The following is a 15,698-nucleotide window of genomic DNA, read 5'->3' on the forward strand; positions in this document are numbered from 1 at the left end:
CTTTTAGTTTTCAATTTTTGGTTTGTTTTTTTAATTTCAATCATACAAAATTGTTGTATTTTCATATTTTATTTTGTTCAGATGTTCTGAAAGGAAATATAAAATAAATATTTGTTTAAATATGCAAAGAACTATTATTTAAAGATTGCAATGAGTTATTTAATGTTATTCATGGATCAAAATTAATTTAACCTTTGAAATATATTTGTTAATGAACTCAAAAAAGAGAGAAAAAAATCTATTTATTTCATTGGATTTTTAGGGCATACCAGGTTGGATTATATATAGCTGAAAATGAACCAAGTGATCGATGACAATTACAAATTTGATCGTTCCATTTAAACATCGTCAAAATTTTAGAATAATTTTCATTCCAACCACTTTTATCCCGTAGATTAATTATTTGGCTCTCGATTTTTTAAAAGTCAAATTTCTATCATCGTTTCATCTATCTTAAAAAAACTGTTTTTCTTTACTTGGATTAGTTTTTTAACTTAGTATAAAAATAGATAATAGACAAATAAATTTAGAAATGAAAAGATGTTTATAATCAAATGGTTGCTAAACCAAAGCTTAGTAAACTTGTTTCAAACTTGAAATGTAACCTACACTTTTGTCAATCAGATATTTAATTCACAACGATAAATAATAATCTGTTTACAGTCTAGTAAACTAAAAACAAAAAATCAAACAAGCATAGAATGGAACTTTTCATCCAAATGACTATTGCTAGTTTCTCTTGGGAGGGTCCTCTAATCCCTTGTCCTTAGGTTCTCTTTTGTTATTTGAATATACATGTTCCTTATCTAAAAAACAATAGAAGGTCGATGAAACCTATCTCACTGCTTTTACTCCGCAAAGATTCAACATCAGATCGACATAGCAAAATCAAGAAGAAAGCTCTCCAACCTCCATTTTGCGTAATGTATATTCTCTCTCGAGTATCAAAAACTCCTGCAATTCAGAATGCATTATCAAAGCCTCATAAAATTTAGATAAAAGGCAGAATCCCCGATGAGTTAGAGAGAAGAAAAACAGATAAATAGTAAAGAAACTCATTAAATGGCAGCGTTTTGTCTTTTGTTTAAAATTTTGTTAATGTTTTTAATTTTTGGTTGAAGGGTGTTACTATTTCAACTTCACTGACTAATAGAAGTAAGTTTCTAGAGCATTTCAATTACACTCTTGTTTCTTTCACTAAATTTTTCTGTGAGAATAAATGCACAGTAAAATCTGGCAGACGGCAACATTAGTTACCAGATTGCTTTTATCATGATAAAGTTAATCGAGAGATACCTCGAATTGTTGCTGGCTGAACAAATCAGAAAATCCAGATTCAGAGCTCCCAACGAGTTCGATCAAATTATCATGGCATTTGGGTTCAAATCCCAGCTCCATCAGAGCCACAGAAACCTGAAAATAAGGTAATAAAAACGAGGCTGAGTAATTATTAACCGGTTCAAAAGTATGGAAAGAGTCCAAATTGTGCCTTGTTGAATATCTCATCCTCCAATTTTCATGAATAGTCTAGGCAAAAGGTTGATGAAAAAAACAATTCATTGAGAAAATACTGCTGATCCAAGGAAAACAAACAACATTGGAAACATTTGAACTAATACAAACATCATTAGCCTCAAAGAAGTATTTACCTGCATGCATCGAAGAATAACTTCTGGAAGGCAGCATCGACGACATAGGCCTTGCACAATATATGCTGCAGGGTCTTTTAGTGAACCATCTTCATTTGAATACAAAGCATCTAAACGCAAGACCTCCAAAGTGACTCCAGCTTGAAAACCTCGAAGCTCACCTACAGCATATAAAAGTCATACTTGCTCAATAACCTTCTTTTTCTGTTAAGAGGTGGGGGGAAGAACTAAGAGAGGTCCACATCTCCTCAGATTTCATCATTTCAAAGGCCACAAGAACCAACCCTCGCATTTACTAAAATTCAACAGAATAGCAAATAGTAACTGAGCAGGATACTGAACATGCGGATGTAATACTACTTCTCACCTTTGAATCCAGCTGCCATGACACAACCAAGAATGCCACCATCATTAACTTCACGATGCCCAAGCCCATCGCCTGGTGCTGCTAAACAGCGAAGCACAATCTCAATACAGAAACCTTCCCCTGATGCAATGGAGACATTCACCTGCATATTTGAAGTACATATGCAAATTTTTTTAACTTAACGAGTTTTTTCCCCTCTTTGCCTAATAAGAGATGAGGATATATTTGTATAAATGAAAAGATTATAAAATATGATAGAATGTTTGCATAAATGAAAAGACTATAAAATATGATAGAACTGTGTAACAAAATAAATGATAAACAAATAATGAACAAATCACAATTAGGCATCCCACACTCCTTCCATCAGCCAGGCCAAACCTGACTCCATTGCATAATTTCAAATTTCAAATTTCAAAGGGAGGAGACCCGACTAAGCCATCTCGAGTACAAAGTATAATAGGTTGTGATCTAAAAAGGCAGATATGGGGGTTCAGAGACCATCTAAAGCAATGAAAAAAAAAGAAGAAAAGAAGAATACACCAAACAAACTGCTACATTACATCACAAAAAAACATAATAACAATGATGATGATGATAAATAGTCATTTATCTCTGTTTCTTATCCAAAAAATAATAGAAAAATATAATAAATCAAATTAAGGAACATACCACAAGTTGCCGATTTAATATGATCTGCTCAGTAACTGAAGAGTAAAGGGCACTTGTTAAGGTTGTGCACGTGGCAGCTTCAGGGCACAAACATTCTCCAGAAGGTAAACACAGCATGACAGTGGCATGCAATTCAAGATAGACAGGCTCCATTGACTCAAAGAGGTGATCTTCTGCAAATCCCAACCATGGACTTTCTTTTCCTAAGGAAAGAAAAATTATTTGCGGAAAGATTGTGAGTAGAGAAAACCATTAGCGTACCTGGCGTTATTAATTATGAATGGGAAAAAGAATAGATAAATCGTACTAAGTAATAATGAAAGTGAGGAATCCAGTGTCTCATTAGCAGCTACAATGGATCTTTGTTTTTCTTCCATTGAGAGATCCATGGAAGGCGCTTCATTATTCTCCAACTCAATTTTGAGCCAGTTGCGATATGTTGCATCACAGGAGAAATACTCACTCTAATGAAGATAAAAGTTGTATTAGATGAAAATTAATCAACAATCAAAACATGTAATGCAGTAACAAGAACCAACATTTAATTACAAGAATTGGATAGCATACCCAATCCTGGAACTCTTTTAAGTTCTCCAAAACGCCATTATCCTCCAACGCACTAAATGTTTCTGAATGCTGCCTCAAAGGTTCAGCAAGAAGACTAAGTAACTTGTGTGCACCATTAGGCATTGAAGGAATTCTCCACATGGATATCAGAGCAAACTCTCTGAACAAGATATTGCTATAAAACAACAAATGATTGAGATTCAAAAGCTGTAACTTGGACGGTTAGACTAGTATACAGCAAAGTTCAAGAGATCATTGTTGCTTCATTACTCCATACATACAAATATTGCACTATCAATTAACTTCAAAGTCAAATGTAACTCCAATAAAGCATAAAAAGTAGCACCCCAGATTTGAGTGGACCAATCAACATTCATAACTTGTCATGATATGGTGTAGTCAGTGATTCAGAAAGTGTACCTAGAAGCTATGCTCCCCCAAGACACCTCATTTCAAAAGCTCTTCTGTTTTCAAACAGTTTCCTAACCCAAGTACATTTGGTCCCCAAAATAATACTTGGATAACAATCCTAATTAGGTGGCCACCTTAGTTGAACTAATTCCCTATAACCCCCCCCCAAGGTGTGCTTCCCACCCTAGTGTGCATTTAATGTGCCTTCCACCTTAAAAAACAATGATGGTTCTGCAACAGCAAACTACTGTTATTACCTATGTGCCAATGCTCGGAGAAGAAGTTTGGTGCTAACATCTTTGACATTAGCAATTGTGGAAGGAGGGGTAAAGCAGAGCCACTGGACAACCATAGCTTTCTGAAGACTCTGCAAGCGCTGTTGTTCTACAGCATCTGATAACTTATCAGAACTACCAATTTTGGTGTCCCGAGATCTTAATAATACACTGTTCAATAAATCACATAAACAAGTAACAATTATAAACAAAATCAAGTCTGGTGAATTTGAGGCTTGAATATGCAAGTATTAAATCAAGTAAATGCATAAACACCTTTCGATAATCTCTTCAAAACTGCCCTTTGAATCATTGTCAGGAGAGAATGGTAGATATTCAATAGCGGAGAGAAAGATCTTATACTTGACTTGCACGCTGTGAAAAAGCAAAAAAAAAAAGAAAGTATATAGACACATGTTAAACCGTAGAACACATGAATACAATCCCCTGAGAGGCAAATTCCCCTTGTTCAAGAGAGACTGGGCATTGCAAGATTGTTAACTAATCAGAAGACTCAAGTTGCAGTATATCTTTATTCCCGAAAATACAGCAGAAAATGCATCAAGACCAGCTAGTAAATGTTGATCTACCTTCAAAAAGGTATTTTAGTACCCATTGGTTTCACTTTTGATTTTTTTTATCATTATTAGTCTTTCCCATGATTCATATACAATACACCTTCAAGTGATCAGTTGTTCTGTGGTCTTCATAAATCATACACACTATAAGATGCAGGCATGGGCAGTATTTGTCCTACCGTCGTCTTCATTTTCACTTTTGTCTTTATCATTGACGTTGTCATCACCATGACATTGTTATTGTTATTATTTTATTATTATTAATCAACCGTAGCAGCATCTCTCTCTCCGTACATGCATCAGTATTGCATTCCCAGAATTGTACCAAACACTTGAAAACCTATTCAGACCTCTTCACATACGATGATGCCAAAACGGGAAACTGGAAACATGAACAAAAAAAATAATAGTATTGCAAAAACATTTTGAGATCCAACATAGACTATATGACTTCTAACATCTACCAAAAATTAAAATAAAATAATATTAAAAAGAATTAAGGTCCTCTTGTTAAGAACATTTTCATTAAAAGCCAAATTAAATTAGCCAAAGAAACAACAACTCCCTTCTTAAAGGTAGATATAAAATCACATAAAGAACCTCTAATCCATATGCATTATCGTGCAACATGCAGAATGAAAAGCGAAAACTATTTCAACCGTAAGGATTTCAGTCACCTGCTATTGAGCCGAAGTTCCATCATGTGCACAAAGAGGTCAATGCATCGATGGCTTGCTAGCTGAGAAGCATATACACCAACCAGCTCCTCATGTTGCATCGAGAAGAGAAACATGGCATACCTGAAATCCACAGTAAATTATCTATTGACTGGAGATTATATCCTCGTCACATACTCTATCAAACTCAAGATCGGGAACTTAATTGGAGATTAAAAAAATGGAATAACGAGATGATTAGATAGCTCCAGAGTTAACTACAATTGGAATGCTTACAAGAATATTTAAAATCAGCAGAGTTAAAAATTCTTTCATTTTTCTCAATGAAAGAACAGTTTGTTACTAGAATAAATAAATAAATAAATTCTCATACCCCGTTATACTAAAAGAAAATCATAAAAATATTTAAGAGCAGTAGCCCAACAGGCAACAGAAAATATGCAAACAAATTTCCTCCCACGTCTATAATCTCTCTAGTCTCCTTTTACCTAAATATTCTATTTTGTCATCTAAAACAAGAACAAGCCTTTTACCTACATGTGTAAAATAAGATCGCCAACATTCATGATCTTCTCTCTGAAGATATCTTTCATTTCTTCGGCAAGCAAAAATCGAAGCACGAGCACTAAATGCGCACCAAAACGAATCATTTGTGGATCACCATGAGGCCTAACAAAATCCAATGTGCAATTATAATTCAATCAAATGCATGAGACAGGAAGCATTGCTATTTCTCTTGGTACTTAAAAACTTTAGTAACAAGCACTTTCAAATGCTAGAATAAGAAGTATGCAGCGAAAGAGAAAGTCATAGATAAATCAACTACATTTGAAGAGCATTGGTTTTTCCTCAGCCCCCCAAAAAAGAGTGACCAGACCAACTTATGCACATATCGACTAATCTCACAGAACCACCCGCATGACCCTACAATATTTGGATGTTAAGGAAACTCGTAGAAAATTAATTCATAGATAGATGATCACCATAGATTGAACTCATGACCTCTTAATTAGTTATTGAGACTATGTCTCCTTTTTTACCATTAGGCCAATCCATGATGGTTATCATGTAAGTAAAATGTTGTTGAGTAGCCCTCTGATAGGAGTATACTCCTCCAATCAAGGTAGCCTTCAGTTCACAGAAATGGCCAAATGGGTAAGGGTACAGAATTATACCAGAATCATAAGATGGAACATTCAAGCCATGGAAAACCATCATCAAATCCTACCTATGAAGCTTTCATAAGAGATGAGAATATTTGATTGAATTTGTGAAGTGAAGAAATCCTTAAGTTGATTGGAGACTATTAAATCACTGTTTTTGACTTAAAAGCTTAAACTTATGGATTATAGTAACTAGATTATATAAACAATTTAGTAATCTCTCCTCTCAGTTGTGGGCTTGAAATTAATAGAAAACCCAACAAGTGGAAATCAATATCAATAATTGATTTTGAACACAAAACCTTCTGCTCTACCATGTTAAATCATCGACCACCGCAAAAGCTCAAATCTGTGAGTTATGGTAAAACTAAATATAGCAACACTTTAAAAAAATGCTTAGAGTTCTTGAAATGAGTTAGAGAATTAATGTAGTTATGAGCCTTCTATGCAATGTATCAAATGCAAGAATATTGTGTCCATTGGTCTTCTACAGTCCATTTTCCTATTCAAGTCAAGTCATCTGTTTGATAAAAATAAAAAAAAATAGATTTATTTGGCAATGAATGACATTCAAAAGAACCATAAATTAGTACAAGTAAAATTCAAGTTTTCTTAATGGTAAAATAACTCTTGCATTTATTGTAAGTTATATGGAAGGAATCATTAGAATTCACATATTCATACACTAGCCCATACACGTTATTATCTCTTAAATAAATAAATTTAAAAACCTTTCTCATTAACCGTGGCAGTATTTTCCATTACCAACCAATTTAAATAAAAAAAAATGTCTAGTCAATAATAAATATGCAGCAAAGAATGGGGGAAGTATAACCATATCTGTCTCAAACATAGACATTTATATGTAATAACAAAGCATTATATGACCTGAAAACATCTTGGTCCTGTTCTGAAGGTGCTATCCATGACCAGATGAGGTCCAAAAGACGAGGAATGTCTCCAAGCATCAAGATCATCTGGAAAAAATATTATAAAATGTAAGATGGAAATTTATTTTTTTTTCTAATTTCTACAGCAGGTTCAGAAGGATAACAAAAAAAATCCACACTTTGTTCTGAAAATCATAATGGGGTTGCTAATGAGAGAGCTACAGAAAGAGGACAACAAATTAATTTCCTATCATGTAAATTATAAATAAAACACAGGAATTAGGTTTATTTGCACTATCCTAAAACTTATGGTTTAAAAATAAACGTTAACAAATGCTTGAGTAACTATTTCATAGGAGTGGCAGAGCCCATTTGTTTGTGCATGTAGGTAACTACGTGACTCGTGTTAAGAAGGTGGGAGGTGCGTGAAATGTGAGTGGGCAAGCAAAGGAAGGGTGTGGCTTTCTTTAGATACATGCAAAATTCTGTTAATAACAGTGCTAATGTTAGTTCATGAGAAGGGAAAGTTTACTCAAGTGGGATGCAAGTAGTCAGGGATTGAGTAAGGTAGAGCTGGGAACTCCAGCGATTAGAACTGAGTACAAAATGCACTGACGATTTGTAGTATCAAAACTCTACCCTGGTGATGCCTCTAAGGAAGAAAGTAGTTGATTGTCGCCTGTCGGAACTGGCATTGGAGAAAAGCATGTTTATGTGGGTAGTGGGAGCTGCAGCTCAAACAATTTTACAGAATGGAAGTAAGGAAGAAACTAAAGAATCTAGTAGTCCAGGAGTGAGAATTGACTGATGTGGTAGTAACTGAACTGACTGGTGAGCTCCCACCACACTCAACGTTGAACTGAGGTTGATGATACCACAGGGTTCAACACATTTAAATACCAAGAGAGAAACCTTCTCTGTTTCTTAAAAAAAAAAAAAAAAAAAAAACCTAATTTAGGCAGGTGTTGAAAGATGCTGAACTATAGGTTTTACAAATATAAGATTTGTATTTCCATTGAGAGGAGAAACTTTTCAGCAGGACACCTGTTGCGATTAGAAACATATGCCAAAACTCTCTTTCTAGGCCCAAGCCAAACCCAGGCCACAAAAGAGTCTTAGAGCACTGTATAAATAAAATCCCTAATGAAATTAACCAGCCATCACATCAGAAGAATTAATAATTTGAACAAGTTTGCCCTTCCACACATATTTCCTATTTGAATTAGTTGCACAATTTAATGCAAAATTTCATAAAATTATCTTGGTCATTCAAATTAAATATAGAATACCTGAATTTGCCGCTGCTGTTCTTTGCATCCACGGTTTACATTTTCATGCACCATGTCACTGAATCAAGAAAATGACCAGACCTTACATTTTGAACATAAGATCACTCGTGTAGTAATATTATATTGTATCATACCCTGAATGGAGTTTTTGAAGGAGGACAGAAATTTGACGTGGTTGCTGGCTCAGAACTGGAAGTGGCCAACTTTCTGGTCCATCAGAAACCTGGGAGGTTCTATCACTTTGTCCTGGACTTCCATCCACAGTGTCCATAATGCTTTTGGAAAGATCCATTTTCCCATGGGAACGAGTGAGTTCAAGATCTACTTGAACATCCAGCCATGACTTTGCCATTGCCCAGCATGCTGACTGCAAGCAAATGAACAGTCTCAGAGCGCTAAATTGGTTTTATAGAAAAAATCAATACCATCGAAAGTCATCACAAAAAGTCTTGGGAAAACTCTTTTCCATTATATTCGGTTCCTTGAGAACAAGAATCTGATCAGACAATTTATACTTGTGAGATTACCCAAACACGGACAAGACGATTAGTCAACACAAAACTTTAACCAATAGCATTGGTAACTCGATAACCACAAGAAAAGACTATATATGCATATATATAGAGAGAGAGAGAAGAAAGAAAGAAAGAAAGTCTCATCGACCCCCCACAGCACTCATAGATTATTTCTGTTCGTATGTGTCCCAAATGGTGAATTGGATAGATCGCAAAAGTTTCAGTTAAACATTCTAAAATTTGCAAAGATTACTGTGACAAGCATACCTCCCAATCTGTGCATATAGGAAGTACACGCTTCAAATTTCCACATTGAACAGCATACACAGCAGCCTCATACTTCCCACCATCTACTTCTGCAATTTTCTTCAACAATTGCACAGAGTATAAGTAGAAGTAATAATAAAAGATATTTAAAGGAAAAAAGGAACATAGAAAGCATCTGCAGCTTCTATTCATGGCCATCTCTAAACGAGTAATATCATGATTTTTACTGAGCTCATCAGAAGTATACAATTATGATTGTACATATTTACCAATTACCATCAATCATCAGATAGAGAATTACATGAAAGTTTGCATAAAGAATTATATTAGTAACTTTGAATCAGCAAATAAAGAAAACCTAGTGCCTCATGAAATAATAATGATTACCTCAGATGCACAATAGGAAGCCCATTTCCAAAGACGCCATTGGTGGCCAATGCCACTTTCTAGCTCAATGGCTTGTAGAGTTCTGTTCTTTCCATTCCTTACCAAAGCATCAATGGAAGGAAAGTGTTCCAATCCACCAAAAGGACACAAAGTTGCAGCTCTCCATGGCTGCCAACATGTTATTAGATGTATCACAGGAAAGTTGATAAACGGGAGCATTGGAAGGCAAGAAACGATAGTTCTGAGAGATTTGTTTACCTGTCCTGCTGACCGGCAGAGATCACATGCTTCTTTCATTCTCCCAGCTTTTATAAGAGTCCAGGAATCTTCTAAAAGAGATTCATCTTGTTTCTGTTGAGAAAAACGTCAATTACTATACTGTATTCTACACAAAAGCCACTCCTATGTGTCTATTTTCCAGTATAAGTTTGTCAATCTGTCTTATATCAATTTGAAAAAAAAAGGGTCCAAATCACACTCATGCATGTGTCAAACTACACGCCCAATGTATGATGACAATTACTACAAGAGATCTGGTCGTAGAAAGGAAAATAGAATAGTACAAGGCACCAAAAGCCTTTTAAATATGATTCACTAAAATAAAATAATATTATTCAAGGCCCAACTTTTCATAATAAGATCATACTCTGTCATCTGGCAGTTGATGGGCATGCTCACGTGTTGGAGCGTCAAAATCCAAGTGATGAATAGCATTTGTGTTAGAGATCCCTTTCTTGAGAGACCACTGAGTATTATGCCAAACTCCAGAACATGGAAGATATGTACCAACATGAGACCCACGAATCTGTAAAAATATATACAAAACGTCAAATAACATTGGCTGCCCTACCACTAGGATAAGTTTCTCAAGTCACCAAGATTTAGATTTTCGGTATCTCAAGCACTTGACTGCCTGAATGAAGTTTCAAGAGACAAAGGTTTTAACTTTAGTAAGTCTGCTTAGCAATGTTAACCATAAACATTATAAAACATATCACGTCAGTGACAGCTACAACTAACATTGACAGCTAGCATAAAATACCATAGCTCGAGCAAGAGCAGGAGACTCATAATTAAATCCAACATTAATTTTAAAACATATCACAACGATGCTATAAGATATGACTTATGGTGGCATATTATCAAGTAAAGCTGTTGAAAGAACTCATCACCTTGCTTTCCAAATCAAGTGCTTTAGAGGCTAAACCTTCCAGCCACTCAACAATTCTAAGACATAATTGAGCTGTATGATCTTCTGAGACAAACTGGCAGGCCTCTAAATGTGATGTTGGGGGAAACTGCCACAAATTGATAGCTTCATTTAGGTTCTTCGAACATAAGTAACATTTCAAATGTTATAAAAATTGTCTGTTTTAATATGGAAGAAAAGAATGAAAAAATACATAACCACAATTAGATCTTTAGGCGTCTCTTTTGTAGCTGCAAGAACAAGACACCAATATCAGTACCAAGGTCAAATAACAGCATGTATCATATATCTGGGTGAGTTAACCTCCTTCAACGTTATGAATACAAGAAGAGGATAAGCCATCCACATACTAGCTAAATTGAACAGAAAAATATATCAACTGCCAGAAAGAAGCTTTAGAAACAGATCGGGTCAATGTACCAGCTTCACATCCATGAAGAATATAGTTGCATAGAAATTTTTAATAAACCAAAATTCCAAATGCATGCAGCAAGATCTAGATCTACACATTTATTGCCATTTAGACAGAAGAATTGAACCAAGATCCACATATACATGCATGAAACAGAAAACACATATTTGTAGACATAAATACAAAATAAAACTTATAAATAGTTATGGAAAAAGAGATATTTCCTTTCCCATACAGGTACCACAAAAGGGACCAGGAGGCTGCTTCATCTACAAGTAATTGAGCCTTCTGCCTCATCAATTTGTCTTCAATAAAGCGGTGCTGAGTGTTGGAACCATACCTAGCAGAAAAGAACAAAGAATAGTCAAAATCATAGTAACAATCTGCCAGCAATAAAAATGGATAAGATGCTTAAAGAGTTGGTAACAACCAACAGTTGTGTCAAGTTTTCAGCATGCACAAATCTCCTAACGTCATTCATTGGCTATGGAATATCGGTAGGATACAACTAGTAACCTCATCTTCAAAAGAGCTTTCTATAGATCAAAATCACTAGGATGCTGCCTAAATGTAAAAGAAATTCAGAACTTGAGGTAATTCCCTCGACGAGCTCTTTTGCTAGAAATTTAAGGGGTGTTTGGGGTAAGGAGTTGAATAGTGAGAAGTAGGGATTTATGAAGTCTAGGGAGTTGTGAACTCCTGAGGCCTACAGTGTAAGAAGTTGGTAAGGTATAAAATTGATGTTTTTTGTGGTCAAACCAGAAGTGGAGTTCACAACTGCCTACTTCCAAACACACCAATAAGGATTTTCAAGTGGCAGATGGCTCTCCCCCTCAATATCAACCACCTTCTTACCTTATTTCTTGATGTTCGTCCTTTTAAAGGTATAGGATAGGAAGATCTTATGGCTTCAATTTGTGAGTGTTCCTTTGGTTGATGTGGCTTGATAGAAACAACAGTCTTCAGCAACAAAGAAAATTCTCTGCGTTTATTTAAACAATCTCACCTTGGGTTTTGACTTTCATTAGGAAGAGTCTTTTCTTTCTTGTTTTTTTTTTTTCCTTTTTCTGTGACTATATCACCGTTGGTTTCGACTTTCCTTCCCCCTTATCTTGAATTTAATACCATCAACATAATTTTTTTTTAATAAAAGAACAACTTTCATTGAGAAAAAACTAAAGAATACAAGGGCGTACAAAAACAACAAGCCCACAAGAAACACCCTGGGGTTCCAACTAAGTAAAATGCTACCTAGGGAATAGTAACAAAAATGCTACCTAGGGAATAGTTACAAAAAAGCTTCAAGACCGAATTCATACCATCAACAGAATTGTATCTTATCCCCCCAAAAAGAATCTAAATGGATGATTAGATTACAAAGAGACAAGCATATTGTAATTCATCCAACTATTTGGGGAAACCAACAACTAGATGTCTATAAAATAAATCAAATGAGAACCATAGATAGAAAAGCACCTTATCGACTCTGAAACAATACGGCAAGAGCTCTCAAATCTTAATATCAAGTCTGGTATAGACATCAATCCTGACAAAATATCTTGAGTGAGTGAGACATGAAGTGTACATTGTCTTCGAGCAGTCCACACACTAAGGGAGGACAACCATAAAGAGCAAGAAATTTGTTGGACATAATTAGAACCTTGAATTGAAGAGTCCATAAGAGATGCAAAAAAGTTATAAGTTGTATCTCCACTATTAGATAATGGGTCGTTCTCATGCCTGCAAGCCTTCAATGAGAGTCGAACCGAATCAGGACCAAGAGATACTACCGAAATTTCCTGGCTATCAATTGATAATCTTCTTTTAGAAGCAGAACTTTCCTTCAATGGTGTTGCTTCCAGACAATCACCGACAAGGCTTTCAGCCTCTTCTTGAAAATTTTCAAGAAGCAGTGCAGCATTAGTCGGACTATGGAAACCCTGTCCATCGTACAAAATCCTAGACTCGTTGATTGTTGAAGGTATAACTTCCTTGTGAGGTGATATGTTTGACGACCTTTTCCTGCATAAGTTTCACAACAGGTATGGCATTGCTTTAAAAATGGTAAATACAACAAAAAAGTGTAAGAAAGCTAAGCTATAAAACAATATTTTTCTTAAGTGAAGACCTCGCTTCCATCAAGAAAGGCTGCAATTGCAAGGCAAAGTTCAACTCAAAAAATGAATACCAAAATTCAAATATGAAATTTAATGCAAATGCTCCAAGAACTTGAAGATGATCTATTATTGATAATCAAAACTAATGGGTGGTGAAAGCCAATTTATGCATTAACTTTAGGCCAGCCGGTCAAAGTAACAAAATAACAAAACATCACTCATCTACCGAACACAAAGATCAGCGCTTATAAAGTACATTAAAAGGAGGATGCTTACAACTCCTACATCAGAATTATCAGCACATTAGATACGATATGTGCCTTGTGCGTTTTCTTCCTTAATACATACCAAAAGAAAGGATGGAATGTAATCTTTCCAAACGGCTGCACGTAAAGCAGATATACACCGGCTATCCTTGATAACCCATTAACACATTTAAAAAATAATAATAATGTACCAATTCTAGATTAAGGTATAGGCCAAAAGGTGCATACCCAAACACTGCCAGGAAGCTCTATTCCACAACCAAATATAATAACCCATTAACGCAATAAACACTAAATCAATAACACCCATCTATACAGATTACATATCAAGTAAAAAGCAATGACCCATTATTTTCTTAACGCAATAAGTTGAAATTGACCATTAGAAAGCATTCAAATCAAACAAGTTTCAATAATTAAACTAAGACCACATAATTTGCTGTTTGCTTTTACAAACCCACAAGATAGAACACTGAATTCAAACGTCTACCCACGAAATGACTTAAGTCCAAACTAAAATTGACTTCAAACAGAGTAGAAGATGAATTTTTCTCATTGCCAAAACGAAAAAAGCAACAAATAGAAAGGAAACCGGCGAATGTACCTGTACCGACGAAACCGCTCCCGAATGGTGAGGTCTTCAGGGTCAAAGTAGCTGGGAGAGACGTCCATTTCTTCGTCCATGGTAGAATATGAATTTGGCTTTCCTCTCAAAGCACAGAGGATTTTGGTGATTTGAGGAAGAAGAGAACCCCAAGCGCGGGAGTGTGAAGTAAAAACCTCCGGCTTCGGTCAATAAAACCCTCGCCCATGAAGGCGCGCCGGTTTAAGTATTAAACCGGTCCGACGTCAAACATTTCCCAGGCCGAACCAAAAAATGTTGAGAATTTTTTTAAAGAACACAATGTTTTTAGTTAAATCTTTATTATATTTTATTAGGCAAATTACAAAAAACTATCACGATAATTGCAATAATATGCTTAAACGTTCAAAATTGAACCTCAACTATTTCTCAGCCTTGGATTAAACTCTTAAGCTTACAATAATACTAGATTTTAAACGCATGAATGACAAAGTTGAAAATTCTAATTTATACAAATATTACAAGTCATACGTTCATGTAAATCTTTGAAGGTCTTATTTAATTCAATTTTAATACTTGAGTTAAAATTTAAATTTTAAAGATAGAATTTCAACTAAGATTATACTTTATAGATAGGTTTTACAATTTATCCTGTTTGCTTCCACCTTGATCTAAAATTTTGCATTGCCACCTTTAGTTTTAATAATTGTTTGATGAGTAGTAAGTTGATAGCAATTTTAACGATTAATTAATTTTAGTAATTGTTTGATGAGTAATTATAAGTTGATAGCAATTTTAAGAATGGTAATTAAGTATGTAGTAATATTTGTATGAGTAATTATAAGTTGATAGCAATTTTAAGAATGGTAATTAAGTATGTAGTAACTTTTTTTAAAAAAATTGTAAATATAGAAAAGACAAACTTAAGGTCGATTTGACCATATTTGTTACTTTTTTTAAATGTTATTATATAATTATTTTTTTTAATTTTACAACTATTCATTATTTAATTCATGAGTATAATCATTTTATCTATATTTCCAAGTTTTCATTAACACCGACTGTGATTTTCTATGTCAACAGCTTTTGCACTTAATAAAAAAGTTAGAATAGGTAAATTTGTTTATTGAATTATCGTCGTGTATTTGTTGGCACCAATTGTAATAGTTCGGTCAGACTACAGCTTTGGCCGACGAACCACTACCTAGCAGCTAGAGAATGATTCATGGTTCAAAGGACCCTTGACCTGACTGATATAGAGAATTGTTTTGAGCCATTTCCTGTTTGAATGGTCGCACCGCGGTCAAAACAAATAACAAAGGTAAACTATCATCCTCAACAGTTGGTGTACGTTCAAAGTGTACATTCAAAATAAACCTCATTCAAAGTTTTCATATTTTGCA

The 15,698-nt window shown here is 34.8% G+C and overlaps 1 protein-coding gene across 1 annotated transcript; it reads right to left on the reverse strand.

Moving 5' to 3' along the window:
* Positions 1 to 543: 543 nt before the first annotated feature.
* Positions 544 to 14,494, reverse strand: LOC101207984 (nuclear pore complex protein NUP107). The gene is made up of 24 exons (XM_011661309.2): positions 14,317 to 14,494; positions 12,990 to 13,351; positions 12,806 to 12,875; positions 11,554 to 11,669; positions 11,116 to 11,147; positions 10,880 to 11,005; positions 10,354 to 10,512; positions 9,966 to 10,058; positions 9,708 to 9,875; positions 9,321 to 9,419; positions 8,673 to 8,905; positions 8,539 to 8,596; positions 7,248 to 7,336; positions 5,734 to 5,865; positions 5,197 to 5,319; positions 4,218 to 4,316; positions 3,924 to 4,112; positions 3,256 to 3,430; positions 2,996 to 3,152; positions 2,689 to 2,891; positions 2,017 to 2,158; positions 1,650 to 1,810; positions 1,297 to 1,413; positions 544 to 954 (listed from the first exon to the last, which is right to left on the reverse strand). The coding sequence occupies exons 1-24, from the start codon at positions 14,394 to 14,396 to the stop codon at positions 889 to 891; spliced, it is 3,249 nt and encodes a 1,082-aa protein (XP_011659611.1). The 5' UTR covers positions 14,397 to 14,494; the 3' UTR covers positions 544 to 888.
* Between the last annotated feature and the right edge of the window lie 1,204 nt (positions 14,495 to 15,698).

This window comes from Cucumis sativus, chromosome 7 (assembly GCF_000004075.3).
Source record: "Cucumis sativus cultivar 9930 chromosome 7, Cucumber_9930_V3, whole genome shotgun sequence".
NCBI classification, from domain to species: Eukaryota; Viridiplantae; Streptophyta; class Magnoliopsida; order Cucurbitales; family Cucurbitaceae; genus Cucumis; species Cucumis sativus.

Coding starts and splice junctions, on each gene's coding strand:
- LOC101207984 (XM_011661309.2), bottom strand. CDS start 14,396: ATGGACGAAGAAATGGACGTCTCTCCCAGCTACTTTGACCCTGAAGAC. Junction 9,420..9,707: donor CTTCCTATTGTGCATCTGAG/GTAATCATTATT, acceptor CAATTGTTGAAG/AAAATTGCAGAAGTAGATGG. Junction 4,317..5,196: donor GAACTTCGGCTCAATAGCAG/GTGACTGAAATC, acceptor GCTTTTTCACAG/CGTGCAAGTCAAGTATAAGA.